This window comes from Chaetura pelagica, unplaced genomic scaffold, assembly GCF_000747805.2.
Source record: "Chaetura pelagica isolate M959 unplaced genomic scaffold, ChaPel_1.0 scaffold12, whole genome shotgun sequence".
Lineage (NCBI taxonomy): Eukaryota > Metazoa > Chordata > Aves > Apodiformes > Apodidae > Chaetura > Chaetura pelagica.
The window spans coordinates 3,142,055-3,167,954 of NW_009952801.1; the positions used below are offsets into that span (position 1 = coordinate 3,142,055).

At 34.8% G+C, this 25,900-nt stretch overlaps 1 protein-coding gene across 1 annotated transcript in view; it reads left to right on the top strand.

Annotated features, from left to right (window-relative positions):
- The window catches only part of PHF14 (PHD finger protein 14), a 179,327-nt gene that overhangs the window by 97,364 nt on the left and 56,063 nt on the right, over window positions 1-25,900 (top strand). The window contains 1 exon segment of the mRNA XM_009994979.1: window positions 13,197-13,314. Coding sequence (XP_009993281.1) covers window positions 13,197-13,314 — 118 coding nt within the window.

Below are 25,900 nucleotides of genomic sequence, written 5' to 3' on the forward strand. Positions count from 1 at the left end.
AGTGCCTTTGTTGTTACAGCTTTACCTAAAGTACTACAAAAAATTAGGATCTTGAATTTCCTCTTCAGTTACAGGTTTCCTCCATGAGCCTTCTTAGACTTATATTACTTTTATTATTAAATTGAGTTTTTTGTTAAAATTAACATCACTTGTTTTATTAGTTCAACTATGAAGTTTGTTTCATATATATGTTTACATAAATAGAATTTTATATAGAAGTGACATATATTCATATATAAGTACATATGCATATATGAATACATATATATGTGTGTGTATGTGAGACATACACATAGACATTTTGAGAAACAGAAATAAAACCTCATATAAGAAGATAATAAGATTGCCTTGCTAGCCCAGATAGTGCGTAGCTTATCACATTCTGATGACCTGACTCCAGTGATGCAATTGCAGCTGCTCAAAGTGTTGCTGAGAGGATAGAATTGGCACAGAGACCTTGAGCTTACCCTGAACTGTTTGCTGATGCAACCCTTCGTGTTTCTGCTTTTGAATGTGCACCTGTGTCAAGCTCACTTGCTTTGAGGTGATCAGAACAAAACCAGTTGCACTAGCTAAGAGAAGGAGTTTGTAGCAAGATGACTGTTAGATGTTTTACTGCTCAGTTTTTCTTCAGTTTTCTTAAAAAGTACAAAATTGGGCTGTAGTATTGCAATTACATTTAAAAATCTAATCATGTCCCAATTAAGAGATAAAGTGAGAAGTGAAATGCATTTACGTTTATTACTTCCTTTGCTGTCCTAATTCTTACACTTAAAATCTTTATACTCAAAAGCAGTTTTCAAAGAACTGGTTTGGAACATGTGGCAACACTATAGCTGCTGTTCTTCAGAGTGTTATTGTTTCATGAAAGTATGACAGCAGTTTAGCATTCCCCTTTTTTTTTCAATTCTACTTCAATACATTTCAGAGTAGAAAACAAAATAAATGTAGTGGATACTTTATGGTAGGTGTTTATTCAAAAAGAGATGTGTATTTCATATGCCAGCATAGCTTAAAAACAACGTGGATATTTTTCTGCATAAAATCGTGTAATGATATCAGTCACATTAGTTTGCTGTATTGTGAGGAGTTTTAAAGAGTTTAAATGTAGACAATGAGTGCTCTAAAAATTCTGTTTATTTTAAAAAAATAAAGGCATCCTTATAAAGTATCTGTGTCATGAGAGTGTCAAAAGACAGGAAGTGCAAAAAAAGCTCTGAAAGCTTTCAAATTGTTGCCTCAAAGACATTGTTTCAGAAGTGACTAAAGCTTCCTATGTACTTAATAAATTGCATTAGTAAAGAAACCCACCCTTGCTTAATGCTTCTTAAATCCTAAGACTTATTTTCTTTCAAATGCTGTTCTGTAAACCAAGCATTTTTTAGAATTGTAACGCCAGTACCCATGTTGTTTCTGCTTGTTGTGTAGTCGGTCTCATAGCTTCATTTGTGTGGGTTTCAAATCTGAGGAAAATACTAGCTTCACAATCAAACCTGCTTGTATTACATTGTTGCTTTTATGGTTTGTTTTTTTAAAAAAAGAAAATAATTTTCTCTGTCTTATGGTGGACTGCCTTAGTTTTTTGAGCTTTATTGAGAAAAAATTTAAAAGGATGCTATACTTAATTTAATATTTTGACACTTAGAGACTCCTGGAAGTTTGGTTTGAGTGACTTACTTTATTTGGATCAGAGCATACACATTGCTTGAATTTAGTGTGATGTTAAAATGTTTCATAAGACAGATCAGAGCTTCTGTGATCTTTCAATGTTAATATATTTTTCTTATCACTTTACTGTGTAGATACCCTTCATGAGACACAACTCTGCCACAACTCATCCTCGGAGGCAATCCTGGAACCCTCTTTTATATTATGATTTTTAAATGTGGATAAAGCTCTCAATAGAGTACCTAAAGTAAAGAAGGACAGCTACCTTGTCTCTACTATGAGCTTATTATGACAAAAAGTTGAGTTTGCTTGGATAGAATGTAATTGATTGGTTTGTTATTTGAACTGACAAGGTAGTTAATTTGCCTGCATTTTCTTTGCACTAATCAGGAACATTTCTTATGTGCATTGTTGAAAAATCCCGGATAAATGTCTTGTCAGAATTGTCCTATTAAGTTATGTCTTTTTCCCCTGTGCTTCCTCAGCAAATTATGTTATACAATACTTGGATTCACTGAAGAGTGACAGAAGCCTGTGGGACTTAAATATTGTGCATTCCTTTACGGTGATACTGAATGAAACAAGCAATGGTTTGCCATCCACCTGCCACTCTACTTATATGCAGTTTAAAGGAAGATTTCTATATAGAACACCATGTTGTACATAGACCTTACTGTAAAAAGTTTTGTTTCCTAAAAGAAAAAAAAAAATGTTCAGTGATAATGAGACCTGTAAAACACTTGAGACTTCCTATTCTGAAGGACTAGATTAACCACAGAAAAATTGATTTTCTGCTTATCAGTATGAATAATTATTTCTGACTTCAGACACTTGAGTGAACAGAACTATAGCTATGTTGCTTTCTGAAAAAGTTTTAAGAAAAAAATTTGAGTATATGCAGACGTTTTATTTGGCTTACTTCTTTGGCAGTGTTCAGAACAACCTTATCTTGTCATAATACAAATATGAAAATGTTATATAAGTTGGGAAAGGAATGAAGAACTGATCACACAGCATGCCAGCTGAGATCCTCGTCTTCGTCCATATATATCCTGGTAGATGCAGACATAGTATTTTGATCTACAAATGGTACTGGTCCAATTCTTAAATCTACAGTAGCAGTGTGTTGGCATCTTCATTGTTTTCATCCTGAACTTGCTTGGAGAAATTCTGCTCAAATGCAATCACACTTGTAACTTTATGACATACAGTCTTTGAATTTCTTGAGATACAGTGTTTTTTGTCATCAAGGCACATTTTCATTTGAAAATATTTTTTAAACTTAAGAAAGAAATTAAATGCTGTAATAAGTAGTAGGAGAAATATACAAATTTGTGTATACTTATCTACAAGTCATATCTTACCAGGGCATTTACTGTTTGGATATTATATTAAATAAAATTAACCTGATGTCTAACACGTCGTTTTGTTTTAAAAAGGGGGTGGGATGATAACAAGAGTTCCAATTTTTGTGTGAACTATCAGGAATGCTTATCATTCCATATTTGTGAAGCACACAAGGACACCTTAAAAGTAAAAAAAAAATGCACTAGGAAATAGGTATTAATGCAGGAATTTGATCATTAGGAATCAGTGAAGCCATTTCAGGAAGAAAAGGCTAGGTTTAGTGACCACTTATCCAGAATTTTGAAGTACAGTAAAATGTTACATCCAAATGCTGTGCTAGCAAAGGGGAGAAAAGAAATGTTTACCTGTACATGATACTGAGGGAAAAAAAAAGTAATGTTTACTGTGATTTATGATCAGTTATTAAACTGACACAGTATTTGTATTGTGAGTAAGAGAAAATGATAAATGCAGCGTATCTTGACCTTAGTAAGACTCTTAAAATACTTCTGAGTTCTTATTTGCTAAATAAGCTAGAGAATTTTTCTGTTAATTAAACTACAATAAAATATGTAGCTGTAGAGAAAAGCAGACTAGTTACCATGGACTCACTGTCAAATGATATTCCACTCACTGGGTTCCACTCAGGGCTATCCTGGATTCAGTATTACTATGTTTTTGTTAATTTTTGCTTTAGTGTGTTATGTGCTGGAATAAACAGCATTTATAGGTTATGTCAGTATGATGTAAGGCATTACAGGCTTAGAATTAAAAATGGAATTTTAAGAAAGCAGCCAGAAAAAGCATGCAGTGTGGTAAAGGAAAAAGCAAATCACTTTTTTGTGCATTATAATGGTACAAAGAGTAACTAGTTAAGTATGTGTCTTCAAAAAAGAAGGTTGTGGACTACAAATGAGTCTTGAATTCAACTGATCATACCTGAGATGTACAAAGAGGGGTCTTGAAAAACCCTCAGCTCGCATATTCTGTCCACTTTGGCAAGAAACATAAAATCCAAAACAAACTGAATTGAATGATAGGAAGACTACAGGAGACATAAATGAGTTAAAAAAGCTTAAAATAGTTGTATTTCTTTAATATAGGGAAGACAGGGGAGTCTGTCTTCAAAGAGCCCAAATAATTAGACAATGAAGAAAGAAGTTGCTGTAAAGAAGGAAATAAAAGGTTGTCATTCAAATCTGGTCAGACGAGAAGTCTGTTAAATTGTACCAAGATTATTTGGGTTAGGCAACAGAAATGTATTTTCTAACACTGAGAATAATTGCACTAGAGAAGCTGAGGAATTTCTGCTGGCGGGAGATTTTAAGGGCAGACTACTACATGTTAGAAACTTTGAGCATTGTTGATACTCCCTTGGACATGTTTGGTATACTAAAGTGATTTCCTGCTCTTATTTTGTATGTTTGTCCCCCAGCACAGATTATTTATAGGATTTTGTTCCTTTCTTGGCACTTTCTTTTGACGTTTCTTTAGTTTTCAGTCTCTCATTCATGTGAATCTTGATGTCACTTGACTCTCTTCTTCTGGAAAGCCAGATGTTAGCATGCAATATTTCACCTTTTGAAAGAAGTTTAATGATAATCTCCAAAGCTGTAATGGATTCTTTACTAATTTACAAACAATACACTACTCAACAATACACTAGCAGCTACTAGTCTGAATACCTGAGAATAGCATTATAGATACACTCATGTATTACAACTAGAATGTACTTCAGGAAAGCTTATGCAATGTTTGCTACAAGCCTTAAATTTTTTTACTCTTCAGTTTGTCAAGGGTGTTATGCTGGTTCTTTCAGAATTTCCTGGTTTTCCCAAGAAAGAAAATGCTTTTTACTTTTTTGAGGGGCTGTACTTTGTGTAGCATTACCTTAATACAGGTTTTGTAGGCATTATCTTCACAGAAATACTTAAACATACTGTAAATATAAGTTATATTGAGTAGCTTTATTTTAACAAAGCAAATACATTTGACATAGTGTTTACTTCAATATATTCCCCTGTACATGTGTGCTCCTAATGAATTTTGCAAAATAATTTGTTAATGCCATGTGTTTTATTGTTTTGAAATACAATGAGAGAGAAGTGAGCAGTTCTTGCTTGAAAGAAGCTGTTCACATACAGGTATAGTAAATAAAGTTTCTTTATAGCATTCTTATATATTAATTATGTACATGCAAACTAAATTTCATGAAACATGATTAATGGACCATTCAGAAATAACGTGGGTTACAGAGGAACGTCACATGATAGCCAATTCAGATTCTTCCTTGCCCATAAATGAACAGTGTTAGGTTTTTGGATTTGGGGCAGTTGGTTGATTGTTTTAGTAATAAAAAGTGTGAACTAAATCAAGTAGGAAAAGTAGCATGTTTGGGCTTACATAATAAATTCAGCTAAACAAATGTCTGCTAGGTTAATGCTTACCTTCTTTTGCTCATTTGTAGTATAATGAACACTATTTGTCAGTTTTGTTAAAATGATGTTTCGGTTATGTGATGACAAGTTTTTGGGGGAGTAAAAATGTTGGGTTTTTTTCTTTTGAATTTACAAGTAGAATGTCTAATTTATCTTTTTTGCTTTGAAATAGAACTTCCTAGAGGTCAAAGCCATAGAAATTCATGCTGTTCTGTAATATAACTAGTGCTAAATACAGGGTTTTAAAAAAAACCCCTTAGTTCGTGTAGCAGAGACTGGAAAGTGTAGCATAGATCCTCTGAATGTATGAAGGGTTTCCTGCGGGCTGTTGTACACTAGAGAGAAAAAATTGTTGTTTTATTAATGCCCTTGAGTTTGGACAGAAATTTGAGTAAGTTAGAGAGTATACATTTTTCCACATCCAAAACTATATAAGTACTTTATTGTGAAGCCACTGTTCAGGGAAGATAATAAGCACATCCTGCTCTGTAAGGCCACGTACCTGTCTTGCCCATACATCGTCTTTATCAGTAGCAGGTAGATATAAAAACCAGAATGTAATAATCATCCTGTCTCTCTTATATTCTCTCACCTTTCAGTAGTAGCCACGCCCCTCTCTCTTCCAGGCATAACAGAAGAGAATATTACTGTCTCATCCAACACTGCAAACTGTGAAAGTCAGGGACTTCCTTTTGTATGCTTGCATTGTACCTAGCATAATAGGAATGTGAATGTGGAATTTAGTTACTTCGTGTAATACCATAAGGATTATGCTTCCCAGGAAGAGTATTTAATTTGCTTAAATCAAAATTATTAAAATATTAGAATTCAGAAAGATTCAGATTGAAAGGAGCCTCTGGAAAGCATTTGTTCCAGCCACCAACTCAAAGGAGGACTTCCTGCAAAGTTAGATGTAACTTTGAAATTAGATCAAGTTACTTAGAGTTACATGTGGTTAAATTCTGAATGTCATTAGAGATAGACAGCCTTTCAGGATAACCAGTACCTCTGTTTAAAGAGGCTGTATATTTGGGATATGTCCTGGTTCGTATTCAGTATACGAACTGGAATCTGTCACACTGCTAATGGTGAAGTCTCGTAAAGCTTGTCCTGGCCTATGTGAGAAGATTTTTAAATTATCCTAGTGCTAATAGCTTCTGAAAACTGTGAAACAGAAACTGCAAGATGACTTGACCACTTTTAATTGTTGTGGCACTTACAGAAAAAGTTTAGAAATCAGGGAGAGGAAATCAGCTTGTTTCATTTGATCCTTAATATGGTTTTCTCTTTTGATGATATTCTGCCTAAAACCAGAAGAGTTGCTTAGGATCTAGACCACTGCATCACTTTTGTTTTGTGCTTGCCCTATGATGTATCGCAGCACAATGAAAGCAATTTCTGTTGGAATACGAGGCTGAATTGAAGAGTTTTGATGTAGAATGGCAGGGTAAGATACTAAAACTTTTCTTCAATTACCTTCACATGGTTAAGAAGAGTGTTTTCCACATATACCATAATTGTAAAATACTGTTGTATTGGGCTCCTTCCTCAGTAAGTAAAATAAATGTACTTTTTGGACTGCATTAGTAACAATGCAGTAAGTACATGATTATACCGTTATTTGACTGTTATATACTTAAATTTATTCTTTAAATAAAGGCACAGGAAAGCACCTTCTTTGACATTACATGTTTTAACCCATCGTATTAGTATTGATTCCTGTTATCCAGAATTTATCACTTCTGTTGTTTGGTTGCAGTTAAGGTGTCACAGGAGCACTCCTCTCCTGCTGCCATCCAGATTCAGTCATCTTGGTTCTGTGGTTTGACATCACTTCAGCTACATCAGCTTGCTTTGGTTTTTTTTGAGGAATGCCTACAGGCTGTTTTCCATTCCACCTACCATACAGTCACTACCAAGAAACAAACTTATGACAGTGCTGTAAACTGTCATAGCTCGTTTTAAATTCACAGTTTTAAGTTGTTCATTTGAACCCAAGAATGTGCTGCAATTTAAAATTAACTTGTGTGCATGCCTCCAGCTGTTAACAGTTTCAAAGGGGCCTAGCACTTGGACACTAAGAGATTAAAGGGGATCAGTGCCTGAGAAGAAACATCTGTTCCTCAGGTGGCAAGAGCCAGAAATGAGGTCCAGAACAAGCCAACAGAGAGATGTTTATCAATAGTTAAAACCACACAGGTGCTGGAATAGCCCACATGTTGCATCCCATCAGCTAATGGGTGACTGAATGCACACCCATCCCACTGCTGGTCTCTGAGAGTTTAATAATTCTGGATTCGATTACGTCCAATTTTGTTGTAATTAACTCTAAATTTGCCTAAATAAGGCTTATATGACAAGTTCTCGACTTTCATGTCAATACGTAGAAAAGTTTTGCGTTTTTGGTTGTTGCTTTTTTCCATTAAAATAAATTGTTCTAAGCTGTTGTGATTAATAGGGAGTAGTATATTTTATAATTTTGTATTTTTTCAGCATGCTACATTTTGGCATGACACTGCAGACAGACGATGTGCAGTGATGTGTACGTAAGTGAGATTTTCTCTAGTCTCTGAAGCATATTTGGAAATTTGTATTTAAAGATTAGCTTATTAATGTTGTGTTTCGGGGACATGTAGGTAATTACTTTTACAGCTATAGATGGGTGATGTTGTCTTGTGAATGCAAAATAAGTTTCTTCACTCTGGCTGAATCAGCTCTTTGTGGTTTTTGATTATATTAACCAGTGACTTACAAATGTGCCAGTGATGGGCAGGTTTTGCATTCACTGTTCCTCTGTAAAAGCACAGGTCTTTTCCCCAATGCTCCCCAGAAGACTTCTGCAGGCCAACTAATAAAGACTTCCCCCTGTGCAGGTAGATGCAATGTAATGAAATTGAATGTGTGCGCTGGGCTTTGTAAATAATATGAGATTGACCCCAGCCATTATCTCATTTATCTCATTTGCATTGTAAAATCAGTATCTACACTATTGATTGGAGCATAATGAGTTAATTATGAACAGGAAAATGCAGTTATGTTGGGCTTGAGCACAGCCAGCTGTACTGCTAAAAAACTAATAAAAACAATCGAAGGGCAGGAACAGATAGAAATCACTTTATTAAAGAACAAAGCAGACTTATTTCAGGTATGGAAATGCCTTAATCAAGCTTTTTTTTTTTTTTTTTTTTTTTTTTTTTTTTTTTGCGGTAATGTTGTAGATGTTTCATGGATGAAAAATGAAGGCAATGTGTCCACTGCCACTGAAAGTTTGTGTTTCAATAATAAAATTGAAACTATTGTGACATTTCCTACTCTCTTCTTTAACCACCTGCCTCCTGCTGGCACAATCAATGATGGCATCTGCAGGGACATGGTAACCCTTACCTAGTTTCTCTCTTAGCAAAAAAAAACTTGTCAATACCATGACTTATAGCTGCTTTTCTAAGGAGACTTGTCCATCATTTAGGTGATGGTACTATTTTAGTGACTGCTGGTCTGTTGTTGGATTGGAAACCAATAGAAGATATTCAGCCTGGCACACAAGAAATTAGACATGCATTTTCCAGTTGCAACAGTGGCAGATGACTGCCTAATCCAGAGGCTAGAGCAGTGATGATTTACTCTTAGACTTTGCTTAAAATATGGAATTAAAGTGAATGGGAGTAACACAATATCACATTACTGTCTGAACTATACAAACCAGGAAAATGTGACAATCCTGTATCTTGCATTTGTGGTCATCTTCCATGGGGGAAAAAACAAAACAAAAAAAATGTAAAATAATTTCAAAATATCCCACATGAAAAGCTGACAATAAGAGGCCAAATCCTAATTCTACATAAATGAAAGGTGGCAGCCTGACTGTTCAGATAGTGCTATGCTCATTTACACTGGCTAATGGGCTTCACATTGCTTATGGACAGACAAGAAAACAGCCATTTATCTAGGTTAGTACTCCTTCCACAACACTTTGAGAAAACGTTTTGCTTTGTCACTGATTTGTAAACAACTTAATAACTTCTGTGAACCAACAAGAAAGCAGACATTTACCACATGTGTTCACAATAATGTAATCAGAAAATATGTCAGGGAAAGTATTTACAGGACATTGCACACTCCTCTCCAGACAGAAACAACCAAGCAGCAAAAGTTTTTTGCGGTGAAGATCTAGCTGACCTGCATTCTATACTTTCATAACAGAAAAATGTTTTAATTTTTTAGTTTATTGACCTAACTCCTTCAGAATTCACCTTCTTCACACCCCATTTTCCTGGTATATAGTGGGCTTATATCTGTCCTCATTAATTGCTTCAGTAAGGAACACAGTGATTTCTAATTTTGATGCATAAAGTAATTTCAGGCTTGTTAAAACATTGATAGTAAGCAATTACTTCTCAGTTAGAGTTAACTTAGGAGGTTAGGTTAGCTTGTCATTGTATGGAGCTCTGTTTTTATTTTCACAAAGTTTTTAGTACAGCTGCTAGCCAGGACATTGACTTAATTGCATTGGTAAATCATGTACTTAACCACAAAAAAAGTTATCCATAAATAATGGTAAGATAAAATTTGCTAGTTTAAGGGCTGTTTTGAAATTGTGACCTTGAATCCACAAGGGTAAAAATTTTAACTGAATGTTTAAATTGGAAGAAGCTGTTTCTTTCCCTTCCCCCTCACCCCCAGCCCAGTATTTTTAAATTGTACAATTAAGCCATCTTCAGGATGGAAGTGGATGATATTTGTAAATGACAGCACCGTGTGGCTCCTTTGCTCTGTAAATGTCCATATTGTGATTGATCTGTGAGTGCATATATTGAAAGGCTTCAAGACTGTCAGCACGACACTGTGACCCAATGATTTCATTCTCTAATTAAGTTGAAAGTGCTCCTCATTTTGTGTCTCTCTTATTTTCTGAATCTGACAGTGGATTTTCTATCATGTTTTGTAGCTAGAAAAAAGAACACAACTAGTATTACAGACTTCAAGGTTTAATCTGATTTTTACGAGTGCCATTTTAAACTAGATGTAAGATTTTATTACGGAATTGGGAACTAAGAATACCAGTTTTGTTTTCTGTATTGTGATGTGTGTAAGCTTCACATTTTGTCCCAGATTCAGCAGACAAGCGAGTTGCCAAACAGCTAGAGCATTATCTTCAACCAAGGTTCAGCATGTATTCATCCATTTTACCAGCATCATGTTCAGGGAACTTCAGAATCAGTGGCATTGTGTTTCACAATAGAGGATTTGTTTTCCAGAAAAAGCAGTATAAAGGTATATATCCAAATATATCCAAATATTTGGTATAGTCTCATTTTTATCATTGGACAGCTTTTCATGTCTTGATACAGGAAAATAATGCTTTTGTTTTTTACAAAAAACATTCTCAGCTGTGCAGATGCACACAGAAGCAATTAATATCTGAAAACTTTCATATGGATAGTTTAAACTCATTCTAGGAAAACACCATTTTTTCTGCTGCCAAACTAAACAGCTTTGAAGTGATAAAAATTAATGACAATAAACATTAAAAACATTCAGGTTTAGAATGGCTCTTCCAGATCTGTATTAATTTCATAATGTTCTAGTTATTTCAGCCCAGCCTTGCTAACTCCCCAAGTGTACTGGCTGAAGGAGGTGTCAGGAAGTACCACATTCTAAGTACAAAATGGAAAAGATGTAAAATACAGAGAAGTGTAATTTTAAAGGAAAAACGTTTTCTTTTGAATGCAAAAATACTTCTGTTTATAGGCAGTCATTTCAGAAAAAATCTAAATTAATACTGTTTGAAGTCAGATGTATATTTTAGGATTAAGCTCTGAATATGCACTAAATTAGTCAGAAATACTGTGATGCTTTATTTTGTGTTGCTTAGAGGATCACAAATAATTTACAAGAATGGAGATCTGATAGGCACTGCTCAAATGTAAGCACTTGCATGAAGAAGATTCTAGATAAAGAAATGGGTTAGGAAAAATATATTCCTTTACAGATGAGAGCATTAAGGCTCAAAGGAGGCTTAATCTTTTACTGAAGGTCACATACATTGTTGGGATGTAGAAGGGTAACCTATCTCATCTCCCACTCTCAACCTTTTTATTATTTTAATATGCCTTTCACAAGAAAAAAACTGCATATATTCCTAATTGTAAGTAATATATTTCTACATTAGAACTCTTTTGTCTTGAATAACCTTGAATAATTTCCTTTTTAAACTGTTTCCCGTGTCCTGGAATTAGATTGAGTTATTACTAAACAATCCCAAGGATATAGATTGTAAGACGATATGTCTCATTTTTTGAAAATACCAAAAACCATCTCAGTCCAGTGTTGCATATTGTTGATAGGTAGATTTTAGCTTGTAATTTCTGCTTAGCAGAGGACAGTACATGCAATACTTTTACCAGTGATCATGTCTTACGTATAACTGCTAAAAACAGGTGGCTCCCCTAGCAAGCACATCCTTAGCAACAAGGGCAAAATTATGTACTTAGATTAAACAATTGTCATCAGAAAATGGTTGCTTCTTTTAATTTGGAGACTAATCCTTGGAGAATAGTCACATGAACATTTTCCTCTGTTTATACAGTAGTCTGTTGTGTTAGTTGAATCCTCTTTCTTTGATGCACTCTGTGTTATGTTGATAAGTTAGATCCCTCTGCTCTGATGATGGCTGTGCAATGCTATTATATCAATTCTGGGGGATTTTAATTTATTTTTTTTAATGTTTGTAGAGAAGAAGATGAGTGACCAGAGAAGCAGAAAAAGGAAGTGTAGGGTATTTCTTAGATTTTTTTTTTTTTTTAACATTTCTGTATATTGGTTTTATTTCACAGTTTAAAGGTATATAATGAAGAGAATATTGCAAAGTCAATTTGCAAAAAAAGCTTTCTTTTTCACACAAAAGAATGCAGGGATACCACAAAGCAATGAAAAATCTTTTTCTCATTTTGAGCATATTGTTGTACTAATTTTAAAATCCTTCTATGAAACACCTGTTAAGAGTGTAGCATTTCTTCAATGCTGGTACATTAGGAATGGGTGAACAATAGCTGTAGTATATGTTTCAAGCTTTCTATGTGGACCATGAGTAAAGCAAAACTCTAAATAACATAAAATGGTTGTGTCTACATAGTGCAGTTTTGTAAGTGAAATCACAATGAAATCCTTTTAAATTAATGCCCCTTTCAAAAAAATTAAAAGCAAATCAGAAAAATGTGTGCATTTATTTATCAACTACATAGTCCTGGTATAGAAAATAAAATTCATAGCTACAAATTATACTTGAGTTGTTGAATATGTGAGCAAACATTTCACAATGTTTTCCTTGAACAAGCAGATGTGTAAAATAGTGTCTTAAAACTATGAGAAATCAATATTGTCATGGTCTAAAAAAATCACAAATATAAAAAACCAAATTACAACAAATGGCACTAAAGTATCTGGGTTTTTCTTTAATTTGCAAATTTCTGAAGTAATGTCATTTATATAATAATATTTATATGATGACAAAGTTGATGTATGAGTGTCTACATCAGAATATTACACATTACGCAAAATCTTCCTGAAGCAATTGTGTTTGAAAATACCCTGCATAGAAAATGGATTTTCTGTATAATGATAGTGAATCAGGAAATCTTGTGCTGAGAACCACAGCGAAGCTCAATCTAAAATGGAATAGAAGTACCATTTTTTTATATATATATGTGTGTGTGTATATAATTTTTGTATTTTTTTCTGTTACAGATGTGACGAATGCAGGCTTTGCTACCATTTTGGCTGTCTAGACCCTCCCTTGAAAAAGTCTCCTAAACAGACTGGCTATGGATGGATTTGTCAGGAATGTGACTCTACATCCTCCAAAGTAAGTTAATTCGTCCTGTGAAATAATTGAAATGTTACGATTTTAGCAGTCTTAGCAGCTGAAGTTTTTGTTGAAATGCTATACATAAGTCTGCTGTGAAAAACAGTAGAAGGTCATAAAATTATGATTTAAGATTCTCTGTAAAACAGGCAAAAAACAGAATGTATGCAAAATGGAAATATTCTTGGTCAATAAAGAGAATTTTATTCTCCTGGTTAAATGCTTTCTTTTCACATCATGTTCTGTCTGAGAAAGTAGTGAGTATTGATACTCTTATCAGGGTTGGTAACATTATTGACAAGTGGAAGTATTTAATGAGTAGTACAGAATACACATCTTAAAGGACAGAGAGAGAAAATGCACATTTTTCTAAAGAACTGAAGAATTTTTTGAGCTACTAAATCTGTTTTTTTCACGGGAAAATAGTTTGAAGTTTGTTAATAGTTTATGTTGATTGGTATGCCTTGATCAAATAAAACATTTTAAAACCAGAACTAAATTTTGACATGGATTAACTCTTTTTAATAATATTGATCGTAATAGTATGCTTCTGTAGTACTGATGTTACAAATAATAAAGATTTTGAGTCATTGTTTGTCTGCACAGAAGCTTCTGTAGTACTGGTATTCTTTTCTATCATCACCATTACCTCTGAAGAATCCCTTTCCAGTTTATTTTCAAAACTGGATTTGTAAATGCATCTGATACCTCAATGTTAAAATGACAGAGCATTCTAAGTCTTTTAAAGTTTTACAGGCTATCTTGCCACTTTGTATTTTGCAGAATTTTTTTAACTAATAAGGAAGTGAGTCAGCATGTGGATACACAGGCACAGAGTTATGCAGAGATGTTGTCATAAGTTACCTGTTAGCATACTTGGGATATTTAAACTCTTTCATGATGTTAGTCTTAAAAAAGGAAGATCAAGTATGTTCAGAGAGGGGTCTAACTTTTTGGCTTGCTGGTGTCCCTTTCCAACTGATAAAAAATGGTGTTCAGTTTCACCATGAGGGGTTAATCAAATTCTTCCTCTGTAAGGAGATATGAAGACAGACATCGGAAATTAGCTGTCCACTACAGTTTGGACATCAAGCAGTCTTGCCTGAATACCACTTACTTGCAATGGACATTCCAAGAGTGAATTAAAATGGTTATTGAATTTCTGTCACCTACTTAAACTAAAAGGGGTTCTTGATAATAGTAAATATCTTCCGTCTCTTGTTCTCCTAGCTTCTTATGAGTAAACAAAAAGCTCAAGGTTTGTAATTTCTAAATGTGTTTTCCATGAGATTAGCAAACTATGTACCAGGTGAAATTTAAAAAATGCTTTATCATGTAAATGAAATATGATTGACTTCACTTAGCACAAGACGTGTGTTAGTTTTAAGGTGTGTGTTGAAAAATACAATGTTATGAAGAGTAAACAAAGTTTATCATTAGAATGATGAAATATATTGTGTTATCTTAGTGATTACTACAAATTAAAAAAAAAAAAGTTACTGTGTCTAATTTTCTTTTTCATTCATAGAGATTTTAAGTAGATTTAAATAAAGTCTTTGTACTTTAAAGCACAGGTAATTTGAATTGTATATGAGTGAAAATGTAATGAATATGAAAGATACTGAAAAATGGCCTTATGGGGACTCCTTGTGGTTTTGGTTTGTCACTTTCCTAAAGCTTTTCCACAGAGCAGAGCAATTTCTCTGAAAAATCTATATTTCACTCTCTGCCTAAGAGGTTTTTTATGTAGCTTCTTTTTGTTCTATACTGCATAACAAATCCAAACAACATGGTGTTGAGTTAAACTCCTTACAGACCTTCCTTAATGCAAGCATATTATTTAAAAGATTAGCTTTTTTAATGTAGTTAACAATTTTCAAATTCAATATTCTGTATGGCTTTAGAATTGTGTATTATATATATACATAATTTTGCACAGCTTTTCACAACCAAGAGGAACTGATAGGATAAAGTCTTTTTTCAACCCCTCACTAGAGGGGATGATCTCTCAAATGTGTACTTAAAGCTCAGAAGAGGAAAACTGTAGAGAAAGTTGCATTGTTTGCTGCACTCTGCTTCACCTGTGGATGAATTGCAAGCCTGAGCTACCAGCAATTTCAGTGTCTCAGTCACTTACTAAATCTGATTCTTGGTGTGTGACAGGGAAGTTTTGTGTGTGGGTTATAGCAGCAAAAAAAGGGGACTGAATTTCCAGCTTTGGCTAAGGAGAAACTATTGTTTAGCTTTCGTTCCCTCAACTTGATTCATCTGTTTTGACCTAATTTAAATCACTGCTATAGTATTAATTTTAAAAATTCCCCAGCAATATCTTCTGTAGCAGAATTGGGCCTTGAAAACAACCAGTAGGTAAATTACATTATTTCAGTAACAAGAGAGATCATAGTGCATAGCATATAATAGTTCAGGTTTTCTTTTTAATTATGAATTTCAGCTTTAGATGTTCAGGAAGAGTTGCATGCTGCTTACAACGAAGAATGTGATTTTATTTTCAGATTTTGCTAAACACTTCTGAGTGTCAGCAGTACAAGAGATGTAATTTAGCTGTAATACACACGTGCTTAAAATTGTTATCTGTCACAAGTGTGGGACGTGCTGCTTCCATTTTGCTGATACAGTCACAGGACTCTCCACCAGTTGTGTCAGTTTTCCACCAGCATAACATATTCCCATATTACGCTGCCTGTCAGATAATAGACAGACAGTGACTTTGCTGTAGGGCATGAGGGCAACAGCTTCTCTGCTGGTAATACTCGCTGTCACTTTTATGGAATGGGTGATGCTCACTGCTAAGGTCTGACAAGCTTTCTCATCTCAAAAACATTGTAGATTTTGTTACATCGCATGAAAGCTGCGGTAAACCTATAAGCTCTCCAGTCCTATAACATTATCCGTCCACCCTGCCAAAGGATTACCTGGCACTTTCAGGATGGCCAGACAGCACTAAATCATAAATTTGCAGATTGTTTCAAATAGTGATATTCAGAATGGATTTAATAAAAATAAAATAGAAGCCAAATCATTCAATAGCATTATGTGAAAATATTCCATAGAAATAAGTGTAGCCTCACCATTTGGTCATTAGGTGCCATAAGTGTCTCATTATAAGGTCACCATATGATTACATGCGGACTTCTTTATGTTGCCCTTCATTTAAAAAGTGCTGTTTAAAAGTATCTCCTCCGGTTAAAAAAAATTGCAAAAGGCCCAAGCAGCAAAGAATTTAAACATACATCATGGTGGTTACAATGACTGTGCTAGTTAGGTTTCTATCTGCTCATCTTTGTTTACAATCTGTTTTGCAAAATGCTGCAGAGTGTGCATGTCAGGTCATTATTTGAGTGCTGCAAGATCAGCTGCCTTGCCTCTAGATTTCTGTTTAGTTTGCTTTTTTTTCATCTTTTTACTGTATTGCATTTTTTCAGTGGAAATAAATTGTCAGGATGTACACATAGAATTCTCATCTAAACCCCTCAGGAAATATTTTCTGGAACTGAAAATACATGACACACCAACCCTAGCAAACAATATTTTTTATACATCTTCTGTGTTGGAAATCAATCATGGATTATTTTACTTCGTGAATAAGCAATTTCTTTTGGTATATCTCACTTTCACATAGTGAATAAGCAAATTAATTGGACACTGTAATATTAAAGTATTGAATATAATGTTGGAAATAGTATTTTTAATTTTAAATATTTTTTAAATGTACATTTAATTTAAAATATCTTAATTTGGTCAGATAAAAAGAAAAACTGAGCAATTCAATTTAATTCCTGTAGCCTGTGGAATTTTATTCTAGTAAAAAATAAAGTTGATGCTTAAGAATGCCTATATTGAAGTTTCTTTTCTACTCACAATTTATGCAGGTGACAACCTCATTATGATTTATTGAATTTAATTTATTTTGTTATTCCTTTTTCTCAAACTCGGGCAGCATTTTTTTACGCGGGTGATTTCATGCAGCTGTGTTAAAAAATAAACAGAGAATCAAAAATACCTTGATATAAGCTCTAAAAAATTTGGAAATATCGAAGTTAAGGTGGCATGCAGTGCTTTTAGTCCTTTTTTTGTGACTGTATGTGGGTTTACAGCCTTTAATCACTTCACGCAGTTTTTGTTTTTTTTTCTGTAGGACCCCTGCCTTCTCTGGCTTTAGCTGTCCAGGCTCACTGAAATGGATAAATTTGAGTTGAGTATTAAAAGAATATAGTATATTCAGATTTTACAGTACATGAAAACTGAAGCGATGATTTCAGAAACAGAAAAAAAAAGGAAGCTTGACCTTATGTGTGAAGTAGTTGAGCTGTGACCAGAAAATCGAATTTTACTTTCGTCTCACCCCAGAGCTCCTGTGAGTGCTAGACAAATGAACATTTTCAAAAGTTTAGTAATTTTTTGTCCTTGTTTGCTGTAGCCCAGCTTAGATTCCTTGGCCCAACATACAAAAGAGCTGATTTCTGAGAGTTGCAGTGGGTGACAATGTAAGCTGTGTTTTGAAAGTACCAAGTATCCATAATGGTGTGGATAGACTATTGCAACTTGAGTGACTAATTAAATAGAAATTTTCATTCTCCCTCTCTCTGTCTTGGCTTCTGTTTTGCAAAATGACGATATTACCCCCTTACTTTAGACATTTTCCTTAGGTTTGTTTAAATTGCTCTCTGGAGCTGCCTTTCCCTGTCCACTGACTATAGGAAGGAGCCAAGACAATTACTTTAGATCAGCAAGGGTTTTAGTTTAGGAGGGATTCTCCTTGCTTGAGTATCCACCGAAGATGATTGAATCAGCGTTGCATGGACAGACTTAATCTAGGCATTAACTAAACATTCAGAACAACACATTTGCAATATAACTAGTATCGTTAACATTTTATATAGACAAGAAGACCATATTTGAATATACGAGGTTGGCACATTGGTGGTACACATGCATGCGTTGTCATATCTTAAATATGTTTTGTAGTCCTTTTGTACTTATCGCTCAATACAATGTGATTTTAACTAGTTCCATTTAAAATACGTATTTCAAAAAATAAACAAAAAATCTTATTAACCCTAAAGGTCTTTTGTGTTAATTGAAAGTTTTGGTTGCATGTCCTGACAAAGGGTGACTGCAGAGCTTGTACCCTAATGTAGTTATGTCAGAGAGACTGTTGCATCAGAGCACCCACTTTTGAAGAAACAACACACGATGTGCCGTCACCATGGCAAACAGCATTGCAGCTGAAAAATAATTAAAGAACACTGCTAATAAATCTGCCTGCTGATACAAGCAGAACATAATGTAATAGAAGAAAGTTCAATTTTTATGCAAGATTTTCTGACAGAAGAGTGTTTCAAGGTGGTCTACAGAATAGCACATTGCATAGTGTGATTCACTGACTGCATTTGTAAACGTAGAATGTGTCTTCGCTTTTACTATGTGTGGCTATTACAGTCTATTATGTGGTCATCAAGAATGATAGAGTTAAACATTTTGTGTGGGTATTCATGTATTTTTAAGGTGTTTGAGAAGAGTTGGATTAAGCTACATAAATCAGATTAGGACTTTAGTTTCTTGTGTGACATGAGACGAAAGATGTTTGTATAGGAACTGGAAAATATGTGGTTATTTTGAAATCATCATTGTCACCCTGTGTTTCTGAGGAGCAGTCAAACACTGGCAGTGGAATGTTTTCCTTAAAATTGAACAAAAGAAAATTATGCAAATCTGTAAGGCTGTGTGAAGATTTAACACAAGTCCTTACACTACTTATGCCCTGTTTTAAAAACTTCAGTAATGTCAAACCCTGGCACAGAAATTAATTTCACTATAAAGATAGTAAAAATAAATAAATAAATAATTTTTTGGCAGTAATTATCATTAGGCTGAAATCTTTCTAACTGTGTTGTAATATTTGCTCCCCAGATACCATATTTTAAAAAATGAGTTGGCACAGCCTCTTTTTTTCTGGCAAACAGGTATAATAGATCTATGTAATGAATAATTTATACCATAAAATGTTCCAAAAATCCTTGATTCAGCCTTGAAATCAACTTAAGATGCGCCTTGATTTCTGAAGAGCAAATAAGCTCAGCATTAAGTTAGTTGGTATTAAATCCCCAAATTAATCTAAATAATCAGATGCGCTTAGTTGGCAGAAGAACGTTCTTATAGTGTAAGTAGGAAGCTTAGGTTTAAATGAAAAAAGAAGGTTAATCACTGTAAAATATTTCTGGAACAGGTGCTTATTTTAAATATTTTAATTCTCTCCACATCAAAAGCAATTCTATCAGTTCAAATACCCAGTGTTACTGACTACCAGATCCTCCTCATCACCAGTGCTTGTACTTCTTAGGTGCAGCTTAACTATCAAAAAAGTGTAGTAAAAAGGGCAGTATAGTGAAGCATTGTCTTTTCCATAACCTTTTCTGAACAAGTGTCTCTTTGGTTACCAGGTGATAGTACAGCTAATACCAGCCATGAGTTTAAAGAAACTGGAATTCAAGGATCTTTCTCTTAATGAGGAATTGTTGTTCCAAATGCAAGAGCAGATTTCTGGTTTTGAAGCATAACACTGGAATAGATCAAAGACTATCAATTCAAAAGTTTAAAAAAATGAAGTACCAATTATAACTGCAAAGTGAAATACATAATTTTTTTCTTGCATTCAACTTTGTAAAAAAACAGCAGTTATAATAAACCTAATCATTTTCCTGGTATATTCTTTGAAAACTGAGATTTAAACTATGCACAGCAGTTTAAATTAGTATTTTTGTTTAAAAAGTCTCAGTGTAATGGTACTTTGTCTGAAAATTGTTTGATTTCCAAGATTAATTTTCTTCTTCCCCATTTTTTGGTCTTATCCAGGAGACTGAATAAATCACTTGCTGCTTAACTTCATTCTCTCTTTCTCATAACAGCCCAACAACGCAGACTTTTTTCCAAAGTGCACGCTGTTCTTTTCTTAATGGGAGAGCAGAGGTATTATTTAATGCCTTCCATAATTCTGAATGCTTTATGGCAAAATTAGGAGGAAAAAATGTTTTGGATACTACTCAAAGTGATTCATTCTGTCGTCATTATGCACAAACATCTTATACTGCCTTTAGAATGATGCAATTTGTTTTTTTCCAGAGGCTTTGAAAGTATCTGATGAATCACATTATTTCTGAGGTAGACCTGCTTTTCATATGGTGTCTTTGCTTTTTTGTGACTAAAATTATGGTACTGAATTGAGAACAAACAAGTATGGCTGAATTTAGAAACAAGCTTGGTCATTAATTATTGCTTTGCTTAAAACACACACCCATGTCTAATTTCCACTGTAATATTTAAGAAGTACCTGATTAGTGAAATAGACTTAAAAAGTTTAAATCACAAACACAGCATAGTGATTATATATGTTTCATGCATCTAATCTTGATGTACACCATCTTGTATTGAAGTGACTAAATCTCAAGTTAAGATGTGGTTTAGATTAGATGGGATAACTGTGGCTTACTCTGAGGCAGTGGTTAAGGAAGCAGTGAGCATCTGTTAGAAATGCCACTGCTACTCCTTAACTTCTTTAGGTTATGCTTCTAACAAAAATCTGCTTACAATTATCGTTTATCTGGGAAGTAGCTTTTCTACTGAATTATGACTTAAACTTCCAAAGCCATGACAAAACAAATTTGCAGCCTACATTGCCTATTACTGTAGTGCTGAGTGGCAAGGAATCTGCTGGGACTTGTGTGCAATTGGGAAAAATCCAAAAAGCAGCAAGCATCATGTTTGAAGTAAAGCTACTAAACCTGGTCTATGCTAACCCAGCATGAGAGAATAAAAAGTGAGAGCGCTTTTTCAGCCCGTAGCAGCACCTCACAACAGGAAAATTTTATACCTCCTCTTTAGTGTGCAGCTATGCATTCTCTCAAAGGATGTGAGAAGGCCGATAGAGGAAGGACAGAGGGAATGCTTGCTTGTTAAGGAACTGGAGGCTTTCTCTTTATTTCTTTTGAAAATCAATTTCTAGATATTTACAGTGTTGAGCAGCAGTGTGACAATGAATTGTACATACTGAAGATACTCTGTTGAAATGAAAAAGACGTGGAGATAGTAGTTTTAACCCAAGTTTTCTGTTTTACATTCCTCTTTATGTGAAGTCACAAAATGAAGACATGTGTGTGAAAGCAACCAAATTATAGCTGCTAGGTATCATAGGTTACACCATTGATACACATTTGTATCTACTTCATCAATGCTGTTGTCTTCCTGCTTCTAGAGTTCCTAAGATAATCAGCAGCGGTGGGCAGTATTAAAAAGCATATCCATTGTCTTCAATCTTTTCTAATTTGAATATTCGTGAAGAACTGAAGACTCAACAGAAAATAGAAAAGGTGTGTGCTTTGCAATGACATAAACAGCAGGAAACCTGAAAGGTGCAAAGGTATATCTGCAGTCTGGTGGCATCCCATTCCACTTTATTTTTGTGAAGTTCTGTTCTGTTGTTACCAAATTAATGAGATATATTTTTTACCTAGAAGTATATTTCTTGCCTTATGTTTTATTATCCTCTTATTTTGAACAGTTTTAATATATACAATTTAAAGAAGAATTATATATGTTAATTCCTCACTAATCAAAATTTAGTGAGCCTGCAGATTTTCTTAGCACATCACCTGTAATCCTATTCTATGCGATGGACGAAGAATTACATCTTCCATTGTTAGTTTCTGGGTAAGGTCTGTACACATTATCATAGTTACCTAATTGCCTGCTCATGTTTACCCTCAAGGTTCATTTTATTTTAAAATCTTTCAAAGAAATGCAGCCATCTATGACACTTTAATAAATGTGTCACTCATCAGTATAAATTACAAGTGCTGCCTGGGCAAAATCTATCATTGAATGAAGAGAGAAAAAGGAGAAGGGGGGTAGAAACTAAAAAAGTACCATTTTATGAAGTGCTAAGCAAGTAATGAATTTTAGCAGAGTCGAGATTTGCTTTTTGTTGTAGTGGTAGTGAGGTTTTGTCACCATTCTCTGGAAGAGATTCTCTCGGTGCCAGCCACATTTAATCACATTTTGCAGAAGACAGCTGGGCATTGCCCATTTGTGCTGTGTCAGCCACTTAACTTTGCAATTGAGTGTCTCATCGCTTGGATTTTAGCATTCTGTAGCAGAAAAGTTCCCTCTTCTTAAAATGGGCTCAGCAAATTGTGTGGGAGTATAACTGTAATAGCATTACAATCAGCTCTACCAAGAAAAAACTGAAATGTGAAAATTTAAGGTGTCTTTGGAAAAGATTTTCATAAAACCCATGAACTGTATAGTGTATTGTTAAATTCTGGTAGCAATTAAGTCTGTCTTAGATTTTTTTAGTAAATATGTCTTTGGGAACGGTTGCAAATTATTACCTAGTTCAGTGGTTTGAAACACCTTTGGGCATATTTGAAAAGTCTTAAGTGTATTTCAGCTGTGCCAGACAGTGCCAGAAGATTTCATACGTGGAAAAGTCTTGGAATCTGTAGATAGCAGGATTTCTTCTAGCTAGTAATCTTACGAAGACTGAAAGGCAGATGATGTCCTTTCAGATGTGGTATAAACAGCCAAGGAAAAGAAGTGTCAAGAAGGAAATAGCAAGATAACTTAGTGTTTATGGAGGGTACACAGAAGTGTACTTAGGGTGGGTTAATCACATAACGTATTTATTTTTGGAAATATAAGAGTGCCAGCAGTCATTGACATAATGAATACTAAATGTGTAACCAGTCTTGTGCAATAAATAAGGATACATATTAGGGACTAATATTTGCAAGTGTATTGTGTATTGAATGAAAATGCAGTTTGTCTGCTTTCTTCTAGTGCCTAATATCTCCACTACTTGTTTAGGTTGAAAGTATTGCAGAAGGAAGAGGAACTTCAGATCAAAATTGTGCTCTGAGTACTTTTCTTCTTTTTATTTTAGTTGCTGGTAGTAAGGAACATTTTGAAGGTTATTATAAGATGTTCTATATTCATAGAATCATAGAAAGTTTGAGCTGGAATGGAACGTTGAAGACACCAGTCCAGTGTTCAGATTTGTATTTTAAAATACAGGGATATGTATGTACTGTGCAATTGGTGCATTTTCCAACCCATGGCAGGGACACCTCGCACCAGACCAGGTTGCTCAGAGCCCCATCCAACCTGGCCTTGAACAGTTCCAGGGAGGGGGCATCCACAACTTCCCTGAACAACTCGTTCCAGTGTCTCACCACCCTCACACTAAAAAATCTCCTCCTAATGTCTAACCTAAATCTCTCCTCTTTCAGTTTTGATCCATTACCCCTTGTCCTCACTACAAGCCCATACAAAAAGTCCCTTCCCAGCTTTCCTGTAGGCCCCCTTCAGGTACTGGAAGGCCGCTATGAGATCTCCCCAGAGCTTTCTCTTTTCCAAGCTCTGACATGGCCATGGTAGACAAGTGGGTACCCTCCAGTGAGCCCTACGAAGGCTGCCCAAGCTCCCTCCCAGAGCTCTGGCCAGTCACCCACAGCTATCCCATGTGCCATGTATGGGCCAGCACAGGGCCAGCAGGATGAGGAGCTGGAGCAAAGTCATATAAGAATAGCTTCAAGAATCTTACATTTAAGAGGTAATTATGAAAAGCTCAAGTTTTGGGAGATGTGATTGATTAATCTGTTAATAATTCTTTCGGTAGAGTGACCTATAGACCTATTGTTTATGTGCCTTCTGAGTACAGCATAGACAGAGAATGAAAAGCTCCTTGATACAGAATAGTAAAATATTCAGAAGATAATTTGTACCCTTTCTCAGGTACTCTTGTTAATGTGCAATGAATCATTCTGTTCAGTGAATAATTTTTACATGCAAAATTACCTGCTTCAGCTAAAAAATAGTTAAATGTCTTAAGCAATCCCTTGAGAAATGTGATTTTGAACCCTCCTAAGAAGAAGAAGAGGGAAGTAAACCAGGATCTTCCCTTCAATCTTCCGTAAATCCTGTTATTTTGAACATTTCCTATTCGTTTGAATGATTATACATTCTGGTATGCTCATTTTAATGGTTCTTAATCTGAAGTATCTTAAATTGTATTTCTCTTAGCATTTTGGTTAAGATCAGGAATGCATTTTTTAAAGATATCACCCAGTTGCCATCAGTTGCTACACTTTGGTTCACATTATGGAGTGGTCTCAGGAGTGTGCAAACTGTCAAGGGACAATAAAGCTGAGGATGTGTTCTGACTGCTAATGGGCATGCCATCTCTGTGACCAAGCCAGTCATATCTTTGAGACATACGTGTCACGTCTGCCTGATCCTCAACACCCACAGCTTTGCTCTACAGAACTGTTCCTGTCACGCCGCAATAGTTACTGGTATGAAGTGACTGTTAAAGCTGCTCTTCTGTTTGCTGCTGTAAAGGTATATTTTTATTTAGTTTCCTTGACTTAGAAATGTAATTTAATTCCTATTTTAGTAAAAGAATTTGTGGAATGCACATATCAATAGTCGCAAGGTTGAAAGCCTGAAAGTTAATACATTAATATATACTGTTAGGGTATTAAATGTTACCATTTTTATGTTTGTATAAGCACTGTATGCATATTCTTTTAAATAAAAGATTCTGGTCTACAGTGTTATTAAGCAACTGTATTGGAGAGTAAGGGACTTGGTTTTCTACTATGAGATGAGAATCATGAAAAGGAATTTGTCTGGTAGAATTTTAGGGAAAAAAAAGGCAAAAATTAAAAAAGAAAAAACACCACAACCCCCCCAAACAAACACAGAGGAAATTCATGCCTCCTAAAACAAGGCAGGAAAGTTCACATTTCAAGTGAATTTAGACTCATCATTCCATATGTAATTTTCAGTGTTCCTAATTAGGGAAGAATGAGAAATTTCCAGGCCTTTTTGAGTATGCTTTAAAACAGCAGCACTCATTGTGACCTTTCAGTTCCTGTGGGCTCAGCAAAAGATGGCCAATTAATGTCACATCTTAAACAGTGTTAACTGGGCTGTTCATTCTCTTTTTTAGTAAACAGCCCATGGTCAGTTTAACTCAGTTATTAGGTATGTCTATTTATTAGTTTAAAGTTAAGTGGAAATTGTATTTAATTACTCTAGTGACTAGCATGAATAAGTCAGGGACACCCCAAATACAGGATTCCTAACATTTGAAGCTTCTTAAAGAATGTCTAAGACATAGTTTAATTTTGTCACATTCAGGTATGAGAGAGGTCTGGAATGGAGAATGTAAGAAAGGTCTGGAGAATAAGCTCTATGAGGAGAGGCTGAGGGAACTGGGATTATTTAGTTTGAAGAAGAAGAGTCTGAGGGGAGACCTCATTGCTCTCTACAACTAACTGAAAGGAGGTTGTAGGGAGGTGGGAGTTGGGCTCTTCTCTCAAGTGATGAGAGGAAATAGCCTGAAGCTATGCCAGGGGAGGTTTAGACTGGGTATTAGAAAGAATTTATTTACCAAAAGAGTGGTTGGAAAGTGGAACAGACTGCCAAGGGAGGTGATGGAGTCACCATTCCTAGAATTATTTGGAAGAAATGTAGATATAGAGCTTAGCAACATGATTTAAGCACTAAA